The sequence below is a fragment of the Herpailurus yagouaroundi genome, unplaced genomic scaffold (genome assembly GCF_014898765.1).
Source record: "Herpailurus yagouaroundi ecotype Mexico unplaced genomic scaffold, PumYag 28, whole genome shotgun sequence".
Lineage (NCBI taxonomy): Eukaryota > Metazoa > Chordata > Mammalia > Carnivora > Felidae > Herpailurus > Herpailurus yagouaroundi.
This window is the reverse complement of record NW_024412376.1, coordinates 108,973,856-108,998,845: the sequence shown is the minus strand read 5'-3', so window position 1 is coordinate 108,998,845 and position 24,990 is coordinate 108,973,856. Positions and strand designations below refer to the sequence as shown.

Sequence of the window (24,990 nt, the reverse complement as noted above, 5' to 3'; positions counted from 1 at the left end):
CTTTATTTTTCGTTTTTTTCTTTCTTTCTTTCTTTCTTTTTTTTTTTTTTTTGCTTCATATACGCAGAGATTTGCTCTTTAGCTCCAAATCACCACTCAGTCTTAATTCATGCTAAATTGTTATTTAGCTAATCCATTAAAATTTTTCTTTTATAATTTTCAAAATCTCTTCTGGTTCTCTGACCCTTTTTCAGTGAAATTATGATTAATGATTGCAACATGTTCTTATATCTTAAATGAAATACCAATTACAGTTTTTCTTTGAAGTTTTCTTCGAATTATATCTGACATCAGTTGTTCTTTTATTCATCTTAATCCTCTTCCATCTTGATTCTCCTCAATTGTCTGATTATCCCTGTCTGTTTATATTGGCAAATGAAAAGATTACTTTAGAGACTATGGGAAGCCAAAGTGCACTTTCTCTGAGGTTGTTCAGGTTTGTTTACCCAAGTGGCTTCTCTCTTAAAAGGGACAGTAGTAAGCATGATTTAAGCAAGTCAGGGCATATAAATAAGGCATCCAAGAAAGGTAGGTACCTGCATTGGAAGTCAAGCTCACTGGTAACCGTGAAAACCGTTTTCCTCTGGAGTAGCATGCTTTAGTTGCTCTGCTTCTCTCTCAGGTTCCAACATCTCAGTAGTTGCCCTACTGAATTGTTGGTCTACTTTCCTAAGAGCACAGTTCTTAGACTTCAGGCCTGAAGGCAGGCATCACTGCCACCAGAGTTGTTTAGGTTGAAGAAAGGGCAGGAAGGAGGCCCAACTAAACAGCATTTTGGAAACTAATTCTTTTAAAAATTCTTGATCATTACCCAATTACCCACTACTGTTCTTTGCATTTGTTGACTCCAAGCTTGGAGCCGTTCCGAGGTTCCCCTAGGAAAACCTGAGCTTACCTCTGGTATCTTGGGTTCCGTTCCTTCTGAGATTATGCTGTCAATCCGATCCGGTGAACTTTCTATCTTCTTCAAAATTTCTGGTCCTCTGATGGTACCTGTAGTGGACTGTGAACTGTAATTTTACTGTTCAACATGCTTTCTCCCCACCCCCTTTTTCTAGTAACATAATCCCTCTTGTCTGTGGGGAAAACATTCCATGTGATTTAGGAGGTGATTCTTCCCAACCACAACAGGGGTGGCAACATGACTCAGGTCTGGCTAGAATATCCCATCCCCTTTCCTTTGGCAGCCATCATTGCCTGGCTGAAAACAAAGCTACAACAGAAGAAAAGAGAGACTAAAAATGTTGGGAGAAACAGTGCTGATGACATCATTCAAATCCGGATTTATCCACACCTAGGTTGGATCTTCTCCCCTCCTTCCCCACACACATGCTAACATACATTAAACTCACAGACCTAATGAGGTCCTTTTGTTCCTCTTTAAGGTAGTTTGACTAATATGATAACATCTGTTCCTGCTTTTCAGAATTGTGGTTTAATTCAATCTTTAAAATATCAGTGGGACACTGGGAAAAAAGGAAGTTTAAGTAATGTGCTCAACGCACTATATTTAAAAGAACAACAACTATAAAATAAGACTGAAGAAAGAAAATTAATGTTTACAGTTTGCTTTTAAATACATGAGGAAACAGCTGTAAACTTTATTAAGTACATCTTATTGTTCCATAAGATATCCTTCATATCTCTAGGAATAAAAAAGCAGACATAAAAACCAATTACCTCTCAAAGAGGTTTTTCTCTGAGTCAAGATTCCAATAGTTTCAAGAAGAAGGAGAACAAAGGAAGAAAGGTGACAGTAATTTAAAATTTGTAGCTATTGTTGTTATTACTGGGGCAGAGGTAGGAAAAAATAGTTTTCTTTTTAATTTTAGAGGTGATAAAAAGTACAGAAGGTCAATGAACTCAACGGATAAAAGACAAAATTCAGTACTCTTCACCTAAGATTCATGATTCATGGTTCATAGACTTATGCCTTAAGAACCCCTCCTGAAACAGTATACAAAATGCTATATGTATGTGTTTAAGTACGTTTTGGGGAATAGGTCCACAGTTTTCATCAGAATCTAATAACTAAAATTCATGACCTAAAAAAGGTAAAGCAAACTGCTCCTGACTAAAAAAGAACAATGACAACTTCACTCTTTAATTAAATCAAGAAAAGTATCTAACACCTCCCAACATGTAAGACAGTGTGCTAGATATACAATGTCCATTCTTTAGAAAAACTGTTAGGAAAAAAAAAAAAAATCATTAGCCCTAATATGAATGAAAAAAATTGAGGTTAAGCAGTAACTTTCCCAAAGTCACATAGTATTAAGGCAGGGTTCAAAAACAAGTTTCCCAACTTAATTTCAAACTCTTTCCATAAATGCTTTCTTCCAGGTGAAATATTCATAAAAAAATACGAAGGCAATGAATGGGTTATTTCATAATGGAATGTAATTTTATGTTAGGAACAGAAACTGTCAAGTACTCACATGCCTGGAGTGTAATGAAATTAGAATCTGACCCTTATTACTAATTGTCCTTTGATTAAGATATTCAGGAAAACTTCTGCTTCTGGTAGTGAAGTCAGAAAGACCTTACTATTTAATTAAGATGTATGAAACTTAACATTCAAGGCTACCTAAGCCAATGAATGGGTTCTCGAGCCAAGCAAAGCTGCTATTCTGGGCTCCATGGGATACACAATGAAGCTGCTCATGCATGGAGGACAAAAAGTCGAAATGCCAAGCCCGTGTTTTTTTTATATTTTGGTATAAAAGACAAGAGGATCTGCTGATAAGGGTAAAATAAGAAACTTCCACATATGAAAAGACCTCCCAAATACTAAGGCACATCCACAACTTAAAACATTCCAGTTTGGATCTGGAACTCAACTCCAACTTTGGGTTGGAGCAGAAAACTGGTCAAATGAGGGAGAGGCGTTGGACTGTGAGGTAATGGCTACATGGGGGCAGAATAAGAAAAGAAATTAAGAAAATGTACAAATGTAAAAACAATCCACAAAGCAAGTTAAAGATGTGTTTTAACGTTCCAAGTTTAGAAAACAGTGTGGTCAAATCTTTGCTTTGATACTTTGCCATTTTATCTAGAATCATAGAATCATCTGCTAAACCTACAGCAGAAGTCACAGAAATATGGTTTGCTTCACCACTCCCAGAAAAGGAGATACAAGAGTAAGAAAAGGATGTTGAATCTTGCATTACTCTTATCACTCCCTCTTTATTAACAACAGTAAGATAAAGTACTACAAATTTTTTCAATTCTGGGACAATTTAAGGACATATTCTATTTAAATGCTAAAGACCTAATAAATCCAGAATATAATCCTAAAAGGGCATCTAACCCATGCAACTATCATTTGTAGAATCTTCATTACAGAATCTCATTCCTTATGCTAACACTGGCTCCATCTAAAATAAATTAACCCACATGCACAATTACCCCTGAAGAGTTTTACTGGCAATCTATGAACTCAATAAAATAAACAGAATTAGGAACTTAAATGAAAGAGTGAGATTTTTCTAAATTATAGATTTTAAATTGTATTTCTTTTTAAATAGCCAAACATCTTACTGGTCAGTAACTATTTTCACAAAGGTCTTCATCCTTCCTAATCCTTCACTTTTAACAACTAACATTTATGGAGACCCTTAATAGTTTACAAATGTTTTCACATACATTAGCTCATCTGACCCCCACCAAAAGAAGTATTACTATGTCCCTTTTTATGTGAGTCTCTGAGAGGTTCAGTTCGCATATCATACTTACTTGACAACATGAATTAAGAGGTATAGCAGAGTTTAAAACAGCCTTGGTCTCACTTTACATTCTGAGAACTTACTATAAAAGACATCATCTACAAGGTATGTATTTTGATATGATGTTCCAGAAAAGGTTAAGAATAGTATACTATTCACTCACAATCTATGAAAATCGATCCCAAAATCACTCATGTGATTTTTCCCAAAATGGAGTTAGGTAAATAAGACATAACAGAACAGAGCAATATTAACTGGCTACACTCTGACAAAGTCTTCTGGGAGTGGAAGAGAGAGGTGGGAACAATCTTTTATAGCCTGGTGTTCTAATCAACTCAAATATACCAGGACTATTACTACTTACATAATTAGAATAAGGTGTCATTCACACAGATCTATAAAGAGGACCTAGACGAAAGATGAAATCAGCGTGTGATCTCTAAAAATTTATACAAAACATATTTCTAGAGAGTTAACTACTGAGGAGGCCATAGAAGAATAGTAAAAAAGGAAGTGGCTTATAGGAGTTAAGAAAGACTTTTAGGTGAGACTGCCCCGGTTTATATTCCACTTCCATCATTTGCTGTGACCTTGAGCAAGTTATTCTTTGTCTTGGTTTTTTCAACTATAAAATGTATATGCAAATATTATCTACCTCAGAGTTGCTGTGAGGATTAAATGAGACATAAAGCAATTCAAACTGCCTGGTATATAGTAAGCACTCATTAAAATATTAGTTATTAAAATATTAGTTATTGAGATTATAATTACTCAGTGGGCTAAGTGTTATGAACAACTTCAGGGAAGAGGGGATATTTTATCTGGCTGTTCATGGATAAAGCAGTCAACAAAGCACAACACCCAGAGAGAACAGGTATTAATAGGGCTTGAAAGCTAACATTCGACCTACCATATCACAAAACATACTAAACCACTAGTTTAAAAAATATGGTGTTGACACACATAATAAAATGGCAATTATAAAAACAGACCCGTGCACATTTGGTCTAGCACTTTCACCAGTGGAATATGTCCTAGCAAATTACAGAAACATACACACAAAGATAAATATATCAAAAAGGATCCACTGCAGTACTATTTGTTAATAGCAGAATACTGGGCACAACCAAAACACTGGCTACAAACACTGTATAAAACCAGGGAAGTCATGATCCCTAACAAGAAAATACTCCCCAACCATTAAGGGAAATAAGATAAATGATATGTATATTTATATGGGAAGACTACAATGAACCATTAAGTTAAAAAAAATTTTCAAAATACTTTTATGATGACATTTATACAAAAATTTGTTTACATAAATACACATGTAGATATATGTGTGCAAATGTACAGAAAAAAAGCATGAAATTGAGTTCACTTAAAATTTACACCTTGTGTTCTAAAAGAAGGGAGATTTTCAAATATTATACCTTATCTTCCTCTACTATTTAAATTTTTACAGGTTACTTTTACTATATGCCTTAACAAAAATAGAAAAAAACACAATGCAATCTCCCTTAAGATTCCTCCAACATAAAAAAATTAGAAAGACTGAAAAGACCAGTCACAGTTTAGAGTCATGGCTGCATACTTTATCACAGGTTTAATTCAAAACACGTGTCATCTCGCCAATGGAATTTAAAATTTTATCCACTTTGAGTCTTGTAAGTAGCTCCTCTATTCTGCTATTGCTTAATTACTAACTGTGTAAGTTATAAATTATTCCTAGTTTATTGAAATATACTTCAAAAACATTGGAACAAAACTAAAGAACACTGGAATGATAGTACAAAATAACTAAAATACATCATGGAATCTGTAGGTCCTGCCCTATGTATGGAGATACTCAAGTTCATAGACAGCCCAGTGGGGCACCCGGGGGGCTCAGCTGGTTACAAGTCTCTTGGTTTGGCTCAGGTCATGATCTCACAGTTTTGTGGGTTTGAGCCCTGCATCTCTTGGAATTCTTTTTCTCCCTCTCTCTCTTTGCCCCTCCTCTGCTCACATTGTCTCTGTCTCTCTCAAAAATAAATAAACTTAAAGAAAATATTATAAACAAAGACAGCCTAGTTAAGACTAATGACATCACAAATCAATAAGAATACTACATAGATGCTGGCACTGCTCTTGTCTTCTTCATAAAAGCACATGTGCTTCTTAAGTAGAAATTTGTAAGGGAGGGAGGGAAGAAAGGAAAGAAAGAAGCCAAGCCTGCTTAAGAGGCTTAGAGGTCAGGAGAAAACAAAAAATTTTGTTTCAAAAGACCACAGACTACATTAAATGAAAAACATGAAAAATTATTTTGTTAACCATAAAACCATACATATGTTAGCTACGTGTCAACACAGGAAACTATTTAGTACAAACAACTAATTTTAGTACGTGGGCGTTCAGGTTATACAAATGCAGTGCATAAAAATGTATAGACTGAGCAGATATAATCCAGTCTGTTATTCTATTATCCAAATACATGAAATAAAGGTAGTACCTCAAATAGTGGGAAGGATAGTCTGAAATAGCTAATTCAACTGATTAACCATTTAAAAATGTAAGAGTAAGTTCTTATCTCCCTCCATAAGCCAACTTAAATTTAAAATACATGAATTAACTGTAAAAAACAAAAGGTACAATAGGCAAAAGGTGGAAACAACTATAATGTTCATCAATGGATGAATGGAAAAACAAAATGTGGCATATACACACAATGGCTTATTCAGTCTTTATTAAAAAGGAAGGAAATCTGTCATATGCTCTAATATGGAAAAATCTTAAGGACATCATGCTATGTGAAATTTAAGTCAGTCACAAAAAATAATACTATGTGATTCCATTTATAAGAGGCATCTAAAGTAGTCAATTTCATAGAAACAGAAAGTAGAATAGTAGTTACCAGATGGGGCAAGAGGGGAATGAGGAGTTGTTTAGTGGGTACAGTTTCAGTTTCGCAAGTTGAGAAACTTCTAGAGATCTGTTGCACGACAATGTGAATATACTTAGCACTACTGAACTGTACACTTAAATGGTTAAAATGGTAAAATTTTGTTATGTTGTTTACCACAATTAAATTTTTCACAATTATGAAAACAGTAAGAGGTATGCATTATTTAAGCCACTTCTAAAAATTAACAAGCTATAAAGAGATCAAATGAAGCACTTTATCAAACTCCTTTCTGACATTTAAGTGTTAAAAACACAACATCTAGGGACACTTGGGTGGCTCAGTCAGTTAAGGGTCTGACTCTTGATTCAGGTCGTGATCTCGTGGTCATGAGATCAAGCCCTGCGTCAGGCTCTTGTACTGAGCGTGGAGCCTGCTTGGGATTCTAACTCTCCCTCTCTTTCTGCCCCTCCCCAACTTACACACACTCTCTCTCAAAATAAACATTTAAAAAAGCATTGGAAAAAAACCACAACAACTAAGATTAAAAAGAAAAAGGATACATAAAATTGCTTCTATCAAGCACAAATCTGTTTTTACAAGACTGAAGAAAGGAATATATAGTTTCTCCCAAGAAATTTGAAAATCTAATATGAAATGGATAATCTCATAAAATACAAATTGAAATGTTAATGACATCAAATCCAACAGTGTGTTAAAAAAAAAAAAATACATAACACTAAATATTCCAAATAGTTTACTATTAGGAAATTTAGTATTGGAACTCATTATATGAATAGACTGGAAGGGAGGGAAAAGAAATACTCATTTCAACAGATGCCAAAAATGCATTTGATAAAATTTAGTATACATTTCCGATAAAACTTTGTGAGCTAGGAGAAAGAGTTACTTTAGCTTAGTATACTAAATTAACAAAGAACATTTGCATTATACTTAATAGTGACACAACATCGCTCCCATTAGCACTCCCTAGATAACGACTGCCTCTATTACCACTTTTATTCAACATTTTGGGAATGTTCAAAACTGATGCAAGAAGAAGAAAAAACAAGACGTATAAGTACTGAAAAAGAAGAGAAAGAAGACAATCATTTATTAAATTCAATATAACAATTTAGTCAGAAAACTGAATAGAATAAACTGACTTAATAGAAGAATTCAATTAAGTGGCCATATACATATGAAAATCAATAGGTTCCTATCCTCCAACAATAACTAATTACAAAGTGTAATGGAAGAAAGAATACCATTCATAATGGTAATAAGAACTATAAAATAATCTGGAATAAATCCATCCCCCCCCAAAATGTGCAAAACCTGTATGAACACAATAAAATTTTATTAAAGACGGCCTGAAGAAAATAGAAGCACACCATGTTTCTGGATGGAAATGCTCAGTATTATACATCTATTTCTCCTCAAATTAATTCATACTTCAATGTAATTCCAATTAAAATCTCAATGGGCATATTTTATGGCAGTTTACAAAAGTCATCTAACAAGTTAAATGCACACTATCTAGAACTCCTGACAAATCAATGACAACTGCCTTCTACAAAATCAAAGCATTATAGCATACTAGGGTGAGCCATACAAAATCACAGATATTTGATGACTTTCAATGAATAAAATAACAATTTCAAAAGGTCCAACCAAATAACCAAAATTGATGTGGACACAAGAATAAAAAAAAAAAAAAAAAAAAAAAAAAAGCAATTACTGGAGTGCCTGGATGGCTCAGTTAGTTAAGCATCTGACTCTTGATTTCAGGTCATTATCAGGATCATGAGATCAAGCCCCATGTTGGGCTCCACGCTAAGTGTGGAGTCTGTTTGAGATTCTCTCTCTGTCTCTCTCTCTCTCCCCCCTACCCATCCACCACGTGTACCTCCCCCCTTATAAAAACAAAAACAAAAACAGCTATTAATCTGGGAATGTTAAACACTCAAATTTTCCTACTCTCACCACCCACAAATCCCTTTCTAAGTGGTAAGAAACAGGAGTCCACTCAAGTATTTAATACTAATAAAGCCTGGCAAAAGGCCAAGAGAGCCTCCTATTTCCCACCCCAGTAACAGTGACAGGCAGAAAACTGAAAGGGAGGGTGGAGAAAAGGAGAGATGTAGGGAGGAAAAGTTTCTTCCAACAACCCTGAACAGCTAAGCTAAAACCTAAAAGAGAAGAGACAAAGAACCAGGGGGAGAATATCCTAGAAAAAGAGTAAAAAGACCCTAAGTGAGAAAGTCTCCATGCTCTAAGAACGGGCTAGTAGGACTAGAAGATAGTGAATGAACTATGGGGCACCTGGGTGGCTCAGGCTTGGTGGCTGACTCTTGATTTCGGCTCAGATCATGATCCCAGGGTCGTGGGATGGAGCCCCCTGTTGGGGCTCAGCGTGTAGCCTGCTTGAGATTCTCTTTCTCTCTCTCTCCCCCTCCCCACCCCTCTCCCATTTGTGCCAGCCCTCTCGCTCAAAGATTAAAAAAAAAAAAAAAAAAGACAATAGGGAATGAATTGAAAAGGATATAAAATGAGGCTAGAACAGTAAGAAGAATCAGCCATATGAAGTCTTATAAGCCAAGGCAGGAGTTTGGATTTTACTCTAATCTAAGGGCAATGAGAAGTTAAATGAGGATTTACATTTCAGAAAGATTAGCCTAGCTGTTGCATGAAGAATGAAATGTAGTGTGAGGAGGCAAGGAAGAGTGCTAGATCAAATTAGGAAGCTACTATGAAGTCCCAGTAAGATAGCACCCTGGACTAATATGATGGCAGCAAAGATGGAGAGAGGAGGGACGTTTCCAGGTATAGCTTGGAAGTCTTATGTCCAGTATTCTTTCTCTTCCCACTCTGCCACCTCACTATTTTGGCAACAGGAACACTTTTTTGGGAAGCCATTCCATGAGACTCAGGAGAAAATGACCTCTTCTAGTCTATCTCCTAGAAAGTACAGAAAGACATGACCTAGGCCTGAACAAAGCATCTTTTTCCTTATCAATGGCTGGTTCAGGAAGGGACACATGACCCAAGCTGGGCCAACAAGATTATTTCAGGAGCCAGGAATGACTTTTTTTGTTGTACTGTGAGACACAAGGATATGTAATCCTAGAATTATATTGGTATAAGACATTTAATTATCCTCCAATATCCACACTCTTCTTCTTTTAGTAAAACACTTCTCCACAGATTATATCTGGGTATGATGGCCATATACAAGACCTAGGTCCTAGGAATGGACATACAACTAAGTTCTGGCCAGAAAGTAATTTTGCAATTTCTTGGCCAATTCATTAAAAGAAAGCTATTTGTGTTTGCCTGTTTCTTATTCCTCATGTGTTATGCATTAGTTTTCCAGGGCTGTCTTAACAAAATACCACAGACTGGATGGCTTAAACAACAAAATTTTTTCTCCCAGTTCTTTAGGCTAGAAGTCCAAGATTGAGGTATCAGCAGGTTTGGTTTCTTTGGAGGTCTCTCTCTTTGGCTTGTCAATAAACTACCTTTTCACTGTGTCCTCACATGACCTTTTTTCTGTGTGCACACATTTCTGGTGTCTCTTCGTATCCAAATTCCCTCTTCTTATAAGAACACCTGTCAGATTGGATTAGGGCCTACCCATATGACCTGATTTAACCTTAATTCCCTTTTATAAGGCATTACCTTCTATATACAGTCACATTCTGAGTTACTAGGGGTTAAGGCTTCCTTTTTTTAAAAATCATTTTATGTTATTTTTTTTTCATCATGTTAACTGTACTCTTTAATCCCCATTTCCTATTACACCCATTCTCCCATCCACCTCCCCTCTGGTAACCATCAGTTTGTTCTCTATATTTCAGAGTCTGTTTCTTCATTTGTCTCTCCCTTCTTTTCTATTGCTTGTCTGTTTGGTTGTTTAAATTCCATATATGAGTGAGATCATATGGTATTTGTCTTTCTTTATTTTCACTTAGCATTATACTCTCTAGTTCTATCCATGTTGTTGCAAACAGCAGAATTTCATTCACTTTTTATGGCTGAATAATATTCTATCTCACACACACATATATCTTCTTTATCCACTCATGTATTGGACACCTGGGTTGCTTCCACAGTTTGTCTATTGTAAATAATGCTTCAATAAACATACAGAGGCATACGTTCCTTTTGATTAGTGTTTTTGTATTTGGGGGGTAAGCACCCAGGAATGCAATTAGTGGACTGCAGGGTAGTTGTATTTTTAATTTTTTCAGGAACCTCCATACTGGTAACAACAGCTGTACCAGTTTGCATTCTCAACAACAATGGGTGTTAACGTTTCAACATGAATTTGGGAGGGACACCATTCAGCCCATAACAGGCTGGAACATGGATGTGATGCTGGTGAGCCAGATTAGACTTTGTAGATGAAGTCAACACCCTAAGGCAGAGCTGCCCAATAAAACTTTCTATAATGATGGAAATGTTCTGTATCTGCACTCTCCAACATGGTAGCCACTAGCCACATGTTGACTATTTAAACTAATTAAAACTAAAACAAAACAAATCTAAAAATCCAGCCACTGTTGTACTAGCCATATTTCAAGCACTGAGTAGCCATACTGGTAGCAGCTACCATATTGGACAGCACAGGTTAAGGGATGGTGTAACAAAACAGGAGACACTTAGACCTATGCACAACCTGAAGGACTTCCCTAGAGTATTATCACATAATCTATCCTGCTTGAACCACAAGTGTTTTGGAGTCTCTTTGTTCCAATAACCTATCTTATATTTTAATCAATACACTAAATTAGAAGTAAAGTGCTGCCATAACAAATTCTTAAAAACTCTGATAAGGCTAGAGGATAGCAAGGAAATGTGTCAGGCTGGAAAACTAACAACCTCTGTTACACAGTGACAAAGTGACAAACCATTTAGTAAAACTCTTGTCTGTAATAATGGGGAGGGCACATTACATAACTACCAAGTGTGTATAGCTTCAAGAAAAGCAGTTAGAAAAACTCAGAATATTGGTGGGGTGTTGGTTGTTTAAACAGGCAAGAAGATCAGCTCAACCATGAATAAGGGAGTTGTGAGCAGAGATAAACATAAAAACAGTGCCACTGAGTGAAGCTCTAGTCCAGTAAATCCAGGCCTCTGAGATCAGCAAAGGCAACTACTTTTGTGCTCCAAATAAAAGGAGAGAACTTTGTGACCTCAAAGGTTCTTTGCCACATAGTAGCAAAGAACAGGTGAAGAGTGTTGCTTTCCCATATGTGATGGTTTCTTGATGTGTCAACTTGGTTAGGCTAAACTAATCCTGGTGCTACTGTGGAGGGATTTGTAGATGTAATTAAAGTCCCTAATCAGGTGACTTTAAGCTAAGGGGATCATCCTTACTGAGCATGACCTAATAGGTAAGATCTTAAAGGAGATTGGGTTCTTCCTGGCAAATGAGACGGTGAATAGCAGCTGAGTCTACAATTGCTACCCCCTCCCTGGATCTTCATTTCCTAACTGCTTTGGGAGAGCCGTGTCAGCATATGACCTTGGGTTCTAGCCTACTTGAGATCTTCCCTTCCTAAATGCCTACCTTACAAACTTCAGACTCGGCCAGCTCCCAGAATTCTGTAATCCAATTCCCTGTAGTAAGTCTTTTAATATATGTCTATCTCTCTTTCTATCATATACAAATCTCCTATTTGTTCTGCTTCTCTGGTAAAACTTTTGACAGATACACCATTCAAGCCTATTATTTCAGATGCCCTCAAGGTAGCCCAGTAACAGAAAAAGGAACAGGTCTAGAACAGAGAGAGACCAGTGAGAAGATGAGTAGATTTCAAAAAATTAGGACTAAAAGAGATCTTTTGCTGAAGATAATGTCATATGGTACTGACTTAAAGAGAATGGAACAGGGGTGCCTATGTGGCTGAGTTGGTTAAGCATCTGACTTCCTCTCAGGTCATGATCTCATGGTTCGTGGGTTTGAGTCCAGCACAGGGCTCTGTGCTGACTGCTCAGAGCCTGGAGCCTGCTTCAGATTCTGTGTCTCCCCCTCCCTCTGCCCCTCCCCCGCTAACACTCTGTTTCTGTCTCTGTCTCTCTTAAAAAATTAATAAACATAAAAAAAATAATTAAAAAAAGGGAAGAATAGAAATCTATTAAGTTTTTGGAAGAGTTTTACCACCAAACTATATTAGTGGCCTATAAAAACCTATGACTGAACCTTACATAACCCTGCAGCTCCTAAATCTATACCAACTGGCAGGGAGCTATAAAAGTTGCGTAATTCCTAGAGATGTCATACTCTTGAATGCCTTCTACTTCAGATGTAGCAAAGAAAGATAACAAACAAGGAAGAATCACCTAAGAACAAAGCCAAGGACACATGCAATAGTCAAAGTGCATTCCTCCCACAGAGCAAAACAGAGTTTAACCAAGGAATTGACATAGTTGCCAAGGCAGAGTCTTCTGTCCAGAAGGATTTCACTATTAACATGCACCAACAACTGCTATCTACTTCTATTCTTTCCCTCTCCAAAGAAGCATCATTATGATTATCCTTAATAATCATCCTATTCCTATCAACTACTGTACAATGGGCTGGGCAAAAGGAGATATACATTATTTATTTAGATTACTGGCTGAATTAAGAATAAAAGCATTATATAGGGCTGAGCTATATATAGTAACTGGATGGGACCTAGGATCGATTCCCTTGAGAAAGGAAAGTATGTGTTAAAAGAAAGGTTTGCACAAATGTTGGGTGACCAAAAAGGTTCAAACCACTACTCAAGAAGAAAAGTTTGAATTGGAAAGACACACTTGATAGTCCCTAACTTATGCATATGTAAACACACAAGACTAGATAAAATCACCTAAGAAATGAGATTACGTACAAGACTGAAAAGGGCTCAGGATTGAGCAATAAGGTACTAAACAATCAAAGGATTTACAATGAGGGGAGTAGGAGGAAGCAAGAAGACCAACCAAAAAGCAGCTAGTAATAAAGAAACAGAAGAGGATGGTATAACATAAGCAAAGAGGGTAGCATTTTTTAAGACACAAAAATCGGTCAACAAAGTCAAATGATACTGAAACGAGTAAATAAGAAATGGACCCTACAACGAAGTATTATATCCAAAGAGATATCCATGTATCTTTGAAAACAAAGCACAGAAGTATTAAAATTTCTAAGAATTTTTTCTTAAAATATTGGGATAAAGAAGGTCTCCAAAAGTCACAATAGAATAATTCATTTTACTACACAAAAATAAAAATGTTTCGATGTTTCACATAGTATTGTGAAAATACTATGAGCAGAGAACAAATACTGTGAAAGATTAATATGCATAAATATAAATAGCACCAACAAATCACTTAGAAAAAGACAATTCTAATAGAATAATAAGGATAAAACCGCAAATTTTCAAAAGAAATACAAATGAAAAATATACATAAAAATTTAACTGATGTCAACAGTAATCAGGAAAATAAAAACAAAAACATTATTTTTTGTTTAAAAGATTTTAAAAACTAAGATTGCTCATTTCCAGTAATTTTTTTAATGTTTATTTATTTTTCAGAGAGAGAGACAGAGAGAGAGAGAGAGAGAATAAGCGGGGGAGGGACAGAAAGAGAGGAAGACACAAAATCTAAAGCAGGCTCCAGGCTCTGAGCTGTCAGCACAGAGCCCAATGTGGGGCTCAAACTTGTGAACGGCAAGATCATGACTTGAGCCAAAGCCAGACACTTAACCAATTGAGCCACCTGGGCACCCCTCCGGTAATATTCTTACTACCCTGTTGATGGAAGTAAAACTTGGGAGTATTTATTAAATTTAACATGTGCAAAACCTTTGGCCTAGTAATTCTTTCCAGGAATCCATCCTAAACTAATATTTTTCTATTTAAAAATAACCGTAAAAGAATGGTCACTTCAGCATTATACATGTAATAACAACGTACTGAAAACAATGAAAATGTCTACCAATATAAAGGAGGAAATAAATCATAAACATTCATACTATGGAACATTCATAAGTCAATGAGAACAATGAGACAAATCCTAATGTACTGTTAGACACACATACCCCTTTCTCCACCCCACACTCATTCATCCACTCTCACCAAGAAACTAGAACATTTGATATGCACCAAGCTGTTAGCAGCATTTACTCTAAGAAAAAATGAGATAGAAACCCTCATGTATTAGAAGACTTTTTAAAAGTAGGAATGCACTCATTAGTTTTTATAGTTAAATAAGTACGCAACCATTATCTGAAGATTTATCTCTTCAACTGACATATTTTAAGTATGGTCATCAATGAAACTTTTAGCAGACAAGATTTCTAAGTGACAGTTTTACTCTGTGTGACAGGTAATTTGATTAACATACACCAAGGGGAAAAAAAGAAAAAAAAATTTTTTTTTTCAACATTTATTTATTTTTGGGACAGAGAGAGACAGAGCATGAACGGGGGAGGGGCAGAGAGAGAGGGAGACACAGAATCGGAAACAGGCTCCAGGCTCTGAGCCATCAGCCCAGAGCCCGACGGGGGGCTCGAACTCCCGGACCGCGAGATCGTGACCTGGCTGAAGTCGGACGCTTAACCGACTGCGCCACCCAGGCGCCCCAAAAAAGAAAAAATTTTAAATAATTATTAATTCTGGAAAGTAGAATTATAGGTGATTTTTGTATTCTTTTTTGGATCTTTTTGATTTTGTCAAATTTTCTTCAAATATGTACATGCTTCTACACATGTGCATACATTTAATTAATTAATAATGTTTAAACACCATATTTAACACCATATTTAAAATCTAATTTAGAAGATATTTAACATTGTATTCTACACTGTTCTATAATTCAATTTCTCATATTTTAATATATTTATACCTGCATTAACCACAAGTATATCTTTAGAACCTCTTCTTACTACAAAATCTTCAGGGTAAATTAGGATGGGTAAGTCTTTGGTGTAATTTAATTGTCAAGGACATTCTAGAAAAATAGCACATACAGACCTCATCTTAAAAAAAAAAAAAAAAGAATCAGAACCTAACACCAAAAATTAGTGAGTATTCCAAGAGGCACTCATAAAAGATGTAAAGTCTACCCAACTTTTTTTTTATGTTTGTTTTTGAGAGAGAGAAAGAGTGAGTGGGGGGCAGGGAGGACAGAGAATCTGAAATGGGCTGTGTGCTGACAGCAGAAAGCTGATGTGGGGCTTGAACTCATGAACCATAAGATTATAACCTGAGCTGAAGTTGGACGCTTAACTGACTGAGCCACCCTGGGCACCCAAGTCTAACCAACTTGTATTCAAAACAGAAATAAAACAATCCCTATAATGAGATAAATTCTAAAGGCAAACAGTTGCACTGAAGACTAACAGATTCCCAAATAATTATACAGGATTAAAATCATCTTCACAGTTCTAAATTATTATTAATTTTATCTCAACATGATTTAAATATTATGAAAGTAGGAATAATGTCTCAGTTTCTTCAAATTCCTCATAATCTCTGATTTTGCTAGGTCCCAATAATGGCTCTTAAATAAACTTATTTCTAAGAGTATAATAATAGTGATATTTCCTAAAAATCTGTAAAAAATTCCATCACTGTGCTAAATTTTCATGTACGTAAAGTTAAGTTTTACTAACCTACAACATGAATAAAATCAATTTGTTCAACATATACAGGTATTATTTTAAATATAGTTAACTTTTTAACATTCACTGAGAGGGAAATGGTTGAGATTATTATATACTGAAATCAGCCACATATAGGAGATAATAAATGTGTGTCAAGTAAAAGAATTAACTCCTATACTGCATCTTGAACTACTAAAAACTATAATAGAGGTTTTGTATTTTTGTTATTAACTTCAAATAAAAAAAAAAGTAAGTGGGAAACATTGCACAGAGAACTTAAGAGACTCTGAGGTCAAAGACTGAATTGGAAATACAACTGGTATAACACAAACAAGAAGCTTCCTTTTCCTATCAGGTTTCAAATTTAGAGTGACAGGAAAGAGGGAAAGGAAAACAGAACTATACATTAATGCTTATTCTAAATTCAAAACTGATAAAACTAATTTTCCTACAGATCTCTCTCAGATATTTCTCAAAGGTTCTTTAATTAAAAGACAATTCAAGGGGCACCTAGGTGGCTCAGTTGGTTGTGTGTCCAACTTCGGCTCAGGTTATGATCTCACAGTTCCTGAGTTCAAGCCCCACATCAGGGTCTCTACTGTCAGCACAGAGCCCGCCTCAGATCCTCTATCCCCCTCTGTCTGCTCCTCCCCCACTTGTTTTCTCTTTCTCTCTCTCTCATAAATAAACATTAAAAAAAAAAAAAACAAAAAACAGACAATTCAAGAGGGAAAACCCAGACCACAAATTAATTTTAGGGGGTTATTTCTTGCCTTTTATTTTCTTTTCTGTTCCTTTCTTTTGGGGGAGGACAAGGGGAACAGGAAAAAAAAACAAAAACGAAAGATTAAATAAGACCCAGTGGTACCTCAGGAGGGGACTATGCCCTGCTGGAGAGACACGGGTATACTAGTTTTGTAAATTTGTCATGTCTAGTGTGTACTTGCAAATAAGCTCAAGAAATAAGAATTGAGGAGATGACTTATTTTCAAAATTGAAATAATAGTATCTAATGCACCTCACATTTTTCTCCATAACTCAAGTTTTAGTACTGATTAATCTGAATATTAAGTAACAAGCAGTTAAGTATATAATTAAGTATAATCTACGGTCCTCCTTTATCATGGATTCCATCCCTAACCCTCCAATCATTTTTAAACTATTCCACTCTAGAACTTTCCTACTTTTAGTCAACATTTTCATGGTACAGCCAGCAAAAATACACATAATCTGTTTTGTGCAGATGTATCACAGAATTACTTAAAATAAGTTATAATTCTCCAATACCTTAACTCATCTTGTTCAACACTATGCTGAATTTTACTGAAAAAGCATGCTTTGTTTCAGATCATTTACCAAAAAAGAGCACATTTTTTTACCTTGACTCATAAAAGCGTATTTAACATTTTAACCTATTATCAACAATCTTATTGTCCATTACACACAATTCACTATGATCTATCTATACACCTTGAAAGGGATTTCATCATATTATCAAAATTGTTTATAAACATATTAAATAATATTGGCTCCAAAAGGAATTCTCAAAGTACTGTGATCTTTACATATTTTTGTAACTGACCCTCTTTTATGTCTAGTCTTACCCAGAAGTAAGCTTAACTTTTTTTTTTTTTAATTTGGGGGAGAGGGGGAAAGAGAGAGAGAGCACGCGAGCCCACACACACACACACAGGGGAGGGGCAGAGAGAGAAGAAAGAGAACCCCAAGCAGGCTCCACACTCAGTGCAGAGCCAGACAAGGGGCTCGATCCGACCCTGGGATCATGACCTGAGCCGAAATCAAGAGTTGGACGTTCAATCAACTGAGCAGCTCAGGCACCCTTTAGGTCAACTTTTTAAAGATCAAGGTAATGTTTATAGGGTTTTATAACAGAAGGCAACTTACACTGTGCTTTCGATAATTAGATCTATATTAATTTTGAGTTTCAAAGCATTTTGGGGAAAAATAAAATCCAACATGTCCCTTTTCAATAATTAAAACCTAAATTATAAATCATGATAAAATAATACCTATGTCATTCCACAATTCCACTTCCCCTCTTGACTGGATAAGAAAAGTTTTTAAAGACAAAAATATATATATTAAGAAATTAAAAATCCTAAGAAAGGAAGGGTATTTTGCTTCTGGGTGGCAAGTGGATAAGCATAACTATCAGACAGGTAAGGTTCCAGGGACTAGATCTGTATTCATATCCACCCTTCACCTGCAATAACCTAATTTTTTTTTTTTTCAAAAGGTGAAAATTAAAGGAAGTTAGTCAGATTTGGCATAGATTACCATGGATGTTGGTGCCCTCTAATGGTTCTAATAAAAACACAAGTAGTATCAGCAGGTACTACCCCACATACTACTGTGAAGTGAAATTTTTTTCATCTATGGTCAAGTATGGAAAAAATTACATGAAAATTCATTATATGTACATTTCCTAACCCACTAAATCACCGTGCTAAGAATGTAGAATAAACAACTGTCATAAATACAAATACACTGCCTAAAAATTGATTTCCTAGTCAACTGGATAGTATAACTAGATGCTAGTGGAAGCAATCTAGCAAACAGTCTAGCAAATTTTGGGAAATCAAAATGTACTGCTCTGATGATCCCAAATATTTCCAGAGTAAATGCCTAAAGAAGAAATATTTATTCATTTATTACTTATTTAGTGATTTTTACTTCAGAGATCTGACTTCATGAAAGCCTAGCAGGGGTAAGACACTAAGACTTACATAACACACATGGTACAATGCAGCAGGAGATATAAAGATGTGTAACGCAGCATTTCCATCTTCAAATCTGACAGTCCATAGCAGACTAGATGAAAACCACTTCATCAATTAAACAATTAAAAGGCAAAATATGAGGATTTAAGATAAGAGTAAGCATAGGGCTAGTTTACCAGAAAGAACAAATAAGTCTTGGACTTCACAACACAAATAGGTCACCTGCATTACCACGTTACCTTGGTTATAAGCAGGCACATAAATGCCTGCCGAGTTCCCACTACCACTGCAGTGAGAATGTTTCAAACTAAGAAGGTGGGAGGGAGGGAGAAGGCAGTCACAGACCTCTCTGAGTATCTAATAACAGTTTTACACACACACTATGAAGGTAGGGGAGAAAGAATAAAACACAAGCACCTTCAACAAAATCTTGGGTTTAATTTCAGGTATTCACAGCCTATCCAGATCCCAAGTTGACAACTTCTATTTAAAATATTTTTTTAGCTTTTGGAAACAACCTTGAAAAGTAAAAATCTTGAGAGGGAGGAAGAAGCAACAGATTGCCTCTAGAGAGGGTAGTTTTCACTATAAAGTTTCATTTTGTTAATAGTTAATTCTAGATGGTGGGAATATGGATATACTTATCTGCAGTTTTCTATATTTCTTCTTTTTTAATGAGTTGAATAAGAAAAAGAGAAGGAAACAAGAAAATAAGAACAAGAAAAGGAAAGAAAAGCTTGGAATAGTCAACGTGTCTTCAGTAGTTAGTTGCCCTACTGCCTAAAATGATCTTCCCCTACACTACCTGAATTTGTTTTCACACTATCTGAAATGCCAAATTTCAAGATGCTGCTCTTAACATCAAACAGCATAACAGAATATGTGAATGAATGAATGAATGAATGAATGAATGAGTAGGCTTTGAATCAAACAGACAGGTTAAGTCCTGCTCTGCTAATTAGCTGTGTGACCCTGATGAAGCTACCTAAAACCCTTCTAGCCTGTATCTTTTGCCTCTAAAGTTATTATGAATATCCCCTCCCAACATGTGTATACTTCTGAAACTCACCCACTTGATTTCAGCATATACATTTAACCATTTACTCTTACTCTCATTAATCACTGGTGCATTTTAAAATCAATGTGCATTAAAACAGTTTTGCTCAACATTACTTACCCAGTATAGCAAAATGCCCAGCACAAGCAGGAACTCTAAGCATTTAATGAATAATTAAAGAAATATGAGGACATCTACTCCACAGACAGGGTGAAAATAAAATGAGAATACAAGATACCTGTATTATCTCATTTAATTCTCATAACAATGGTATAAAATAGGATCTACATTATCACCACTTACACAGTAAGAAACTGAGGCGCAGAGAGTTTAAGGTAACTTGCCCAAGATCACAAACCTATTGAATGATGGATCATAGTTGACTCTAAGCTCTAGTCCGTGCTCTTAACCATTATGTTAGACTTGACACACAGTAGGCTCTGAATAAGTAATAGTTTCTTACTATGTTTTTAAAATGTAAATATATGTAGGAGGCTTAAGGTAGTTATCAGACATTCAACAAAGTAAATTGGCTTTAAATGTCTTTCAGCCTAACACCTAGGGAACAGCACCATCAGTAAGAGAAGTAAATTAGCAACTGAAAGATATTGAAATCCAAACTTCGGTGATTTGTCAGCCCTGGATCCAAGATGAGAGGAAGAAACTCCTCTTGGTTTCCTAAATGAATTCTGGAACTTTCCTAAGTGCTTAGGCAGACTATGAAACAAGATAATTATGACATAACTATTTCTTCAAAGATCTTAACATCTAGTTTACAAATACTGCTTCATCAATTAAGAGGTGAAACTGGGTAACAAGTAAGCTTCTCTGGACTCAACTGGGATTCTACCGTTACAACAAAGGAACTGGGGTGGCATTTTTCCATTAAAAAACAACAACAAAAGATCTGGAAGCGAACTTGAAGGAACATAATATACTGAAATAATTTTTCTTTCTCTCATTCTCAACCCTACTTCTTCCATATCTACAAATTCTCCCTAGCCTTACAAATCCTTTCAAAAGTAAGTCAGTACTAATTTATTCACTGGTTCCCCTTGTCTAAAATTTCTTCACTAGGTTTGTCTCTTAAGTTTAAAGCACCAAGTTATCTACCAAAAAGAGTTGGAATTCTAATCCACTCCTACTGTACTTACATTTTACACCTCTTTAATAAAAATTACTTTTGAACATGAATCCTACCTTTAACAAGTTTTTTCCCTCTTTGAATTCTGCATTAGCAAACCATTCAATTACATTTAAAAATGCATTCAATAGAATGCAATGTTATTTCTGACATCTCCAAAGTATCAACTCTTGAAATTTCAACATTGTTTTCCCGTAATATTCGAGTAAGAAATTTAATTTAGTCCACTAATTTGAAAAGAAGTGCATCAAGCCTTTCATGCTAGGAAATACACTTCTGTGTATTTTCTGTATTAGTCAGTCATCCACTGAAAACCAAGGATACTATGCATTTTTCAATTTTTGATCTAAGATTTTGAGTCAAATGAGGGGGGAAGGAGAGGGCAGAGGAGAGCTCTTGGTCTTATCCTTTGTTTTCAGGTATAGATGAAGTTACATAAATTATCTAAAACATGATTATCCTATGCTGAAACACTGAAGAAAAAATACAATTCTCAATAACCTACTGTAACATTTGATAAGGATTAGATTCTTGTGGGACACCTGGGAGGCTCAGTTGGTTAAGCGATCAACTTCAGCTCAGGTCATGATCTCATGGTTCATGAGTTTGAGCCCTGCATCAGGTTCTGTGCTGACAGCTCAGAGCCTGGAGCCTGCTTCGGATTCTTTGTCTCCCCCACTCCCTGCCCCTCCCCCACTCACACGTGTGTGTGTGTGTGTGTGTGTGTGTGTGTGTGTGTGTGTGTGTCTCGCTCAAAAAATGAATAAACATTAAAAATTTTTTTTAAAAATTAGATCTTCTTCAACATTCAAGTAAAGCTCCTTACTCTTTAAATTGAATCTCCTTTCCTTCGAACTTTTCTCTTTCAGCAGATATGGAGAATATCCAGCTAACATTTCTTCATAGTAAATATACATATTTTTTGTTAAATTATCATCCACTTTTTCAGGTTAAGTACCTGAAACCAAAACTATATACAAAAACTATAACCTTCCATATTTCTTTTTAACCTTTTGATAATTCTTATTAGAAGGATAACCTCAGGGATCATGTCATCCACGTTTTATTTTGTGTAGCCAGTAACAGAATGAATTAGAAAATGGACTTAAATACAAAGAGTATTAGCCACAAGATTTCCTAGCTCTAGAAAGTTAAACTTCTGCTGACATGTCAATAAAATGATAATGAAATGAAAAACATTGCACAACTCACCCAATTAGCTTATAGTGTACAGTGACTATGAGGTTTATTTATTTCTTTATTTTGGTCAAGGATGGAGGCAGGTGCAAAGACATACTGTACTCCTTTCTGTCTGCTCATCCCTCATCATGTACCTATACGGATGTTTTTTTAATGGCTGCACTTTCTTACACTTATTTCTCCTGACTCATCTTCATAACAAATGACAAACCCGTTGTTTACACCACTGTGGACAGAACAAAATAAAGCATATTAAAAACAAAGAAACTCCCTAGTTGATGAAAATCAAAATATATCATTTCCATTTTCTGAAGAAAATAAACCTGCTTCACAAAACTAACACACCTATAAACTTACTAAAAGTTTTGCTTATTAGGCCAAATTCCAATGAACAAAACTACCTAGGTATGTGAAGTTTACAGCAGAATATTCCCCTAAGCACTACACTCAACTTGATATTGAGTTCTAAACCAGAGCTTGATATTCTGTGGGAGTATTTAAAATCTTAATAAAATACTGGCATTCTGACCACAGCTGCATGTTTGTGTTACCTTGCAATTCATTGCCTGTTTTTTGAAAGATTCAGGAGGGGGATGCAAGGAAATAAACTGCCATATAAAGTGTACTGTTCGGAACCATTAGAAAACTTTGATTTTCTACTTTTGCTACACTCCACCACAATCAGTTTCTTCTAAGCCTTGTTTTCCTCATTTTTAAAATAAAAGGGCTGAACTAGATTATCTCTAAAATGTTTCTCATCTCTGTAAAGAACTGTACAAGGAAATGATTCTAAATACCATAATAGATTTTATTGAAAATAAGAATCCTGTCACACCCTTTTCTCCATTGTTTCAAATGCAGCCCGAGCAACACACTATATATTGAGAGGTTCCAACTAAAATCAATACAAAATCTATCAATACAAATCTATGCTTAGAATTCAACAGGATACAGAATAGCAGGGAGTGTTCATCTTTTTGGCACACATACTTTAACTATTACATCTCTACCTATATAACTTCATCCAGTCTGAGGTAAAAGAGAATCTGGTCTTCCAACAGAGAAGTCTCAAACTCTTTAAAAGGTATTTCTCTATTTGAACAGAACTCAAGATCCAATAATGCAATTTTCAAAAAACAAGCTTTGCACCAAGATAAGTTCTGTTTGTGGAAGAGAATAAATGGCAAGTGCTACTTCTAGATAATTCAGTTGTTCTCGTACAACTGGATTTAAAATCAGTCTTTAAAGCGGTTTTCCTCCTGCTGCCTTAAGTTACAACTTCTTTCTCCGAATCAAGATTTTCTAGCTTCCATTTCAGGGAGTGGACAAGAGAGTTACAAAAGAGTTGATAACTAGTAAGGCTAACCCTTCGTTTGTTGTCAGTATGCTATGTTTTACTGAGCTTTTGGGTTATATGGCCTTTGAAGAATAAGGTCCTGCAACGCCGCCTGTCTGTGGACCCAGGAAAAATTATAAAACAGTTATGAAACCAGATCACTAGGACAAACCAAGAGGCCTTCCTATTCCAACTCACCACAACCAAGACTGGCTTCAAAGCACTCTTGAGCTGCCCCAGAATATCTGGAAAACGAGAGAGCCTGGCTGAATTCCTCCTCACTAAGGAAGCATCTGAAGATGTATATGTAAGAGTCAAATATATTTTCAGCCACTCAGTTACATATAAATATATAGGGATATAAGATCGGTTCATCCAAAATCCTTGAGAGAGCAAAGAACTAAAAGCTATTTCAGCAGCCACAATAGTTACGGAAAAAAAAAACAAAAACCTGCAGCAGAACAGTATGGAAAAGTACAGCTTCTCACGTGTCTCTCACATACACAAATACTTAGCTCTGAGTCCCTTACAACCTTACCTCCCCTCCAAACTGCTCTCTCTTCCACCTCGCAAGTGGGAGAAATCTACCAACCTCCCAGTCATTCCCCAAGAGACTCAGCTACCTATTATCTTACCCCTCCCGCTTTGGTCCCGCCCCCGCCCCAGGAATAACAGGGCCCTGCTGACCCCAGGCAGACCCCGCCGGGTGTGCAAACAGGGAATCTAACCAATTCCCTCCATCCTTAACCATGTGAACCATCCCGGGATAACCTGCTGTTCACCAACTCCGTGGGCTCTGTGGTCCTCCCACCCCCACGTGTCAGCTACCCTCCCCCACATCCCCACACCTCACGATTTAGGCCGGGGAAAGAAAGAGGGCAGTGGAAAGCCTGGCCGCTGAGATAGATCGACCCACAGGAATCTGTCCCACCGCAAGTCCCCTCCCACCTTCGGCCCCTACCCTTTACTGCCCCATCCTCCCTCCTTCCTTTGAAAGCAGGCCCTTGCCTCAGAAACCTCTTCTTCCTCGTCGTCGTCGTCCTCTTCTTCCTCGCTGTTGTTGCTGCTGGTGCCGCCGCCGCCTCCACCGCCGCCGCCGCCGCCGCCTCCACCGCCGCCGCTGTTGTCGCTGTCGCTGCTGCTTTCGCTGCTGCTGGGGGGTCGGCAAGTCCGGTTACGCTTGGCCTTGTGGTGCTGCTGCTGCGGCGGCTTCTTCTTCAGGAGTAGGTCGCAGACTCGCACCATCCCACGAGGAGAAGAGGCCGA

General features: G+C 36.4%; 1 protein-coding gene across 1 annotated transcript in view; it reads right to left on the bottom strand.

The window, feature by feature from the left end:
* Window positions 1-24,984, bottom strand: part of ANKRD17 (ankyrin repeat domain 17) — a 163,354-nt gene extending 138,370 nt beyond the window's left edge. The window contains exon 1 of the mRNA XM_040481444.1: window positions 24,733-24,984. Coding sequence (XP_040337378.1) covers window positions 24,733-24,969 — 237 coding nt within the window. The 5' untranslated portion in view covers window positions 24,970-24,984. The remainder of the gene's footprint in view (window positions 1-24,732) is intronic.
* Between the last annotated feature and the right edge of the window lie 6 nt (window positions 24,985-24,990).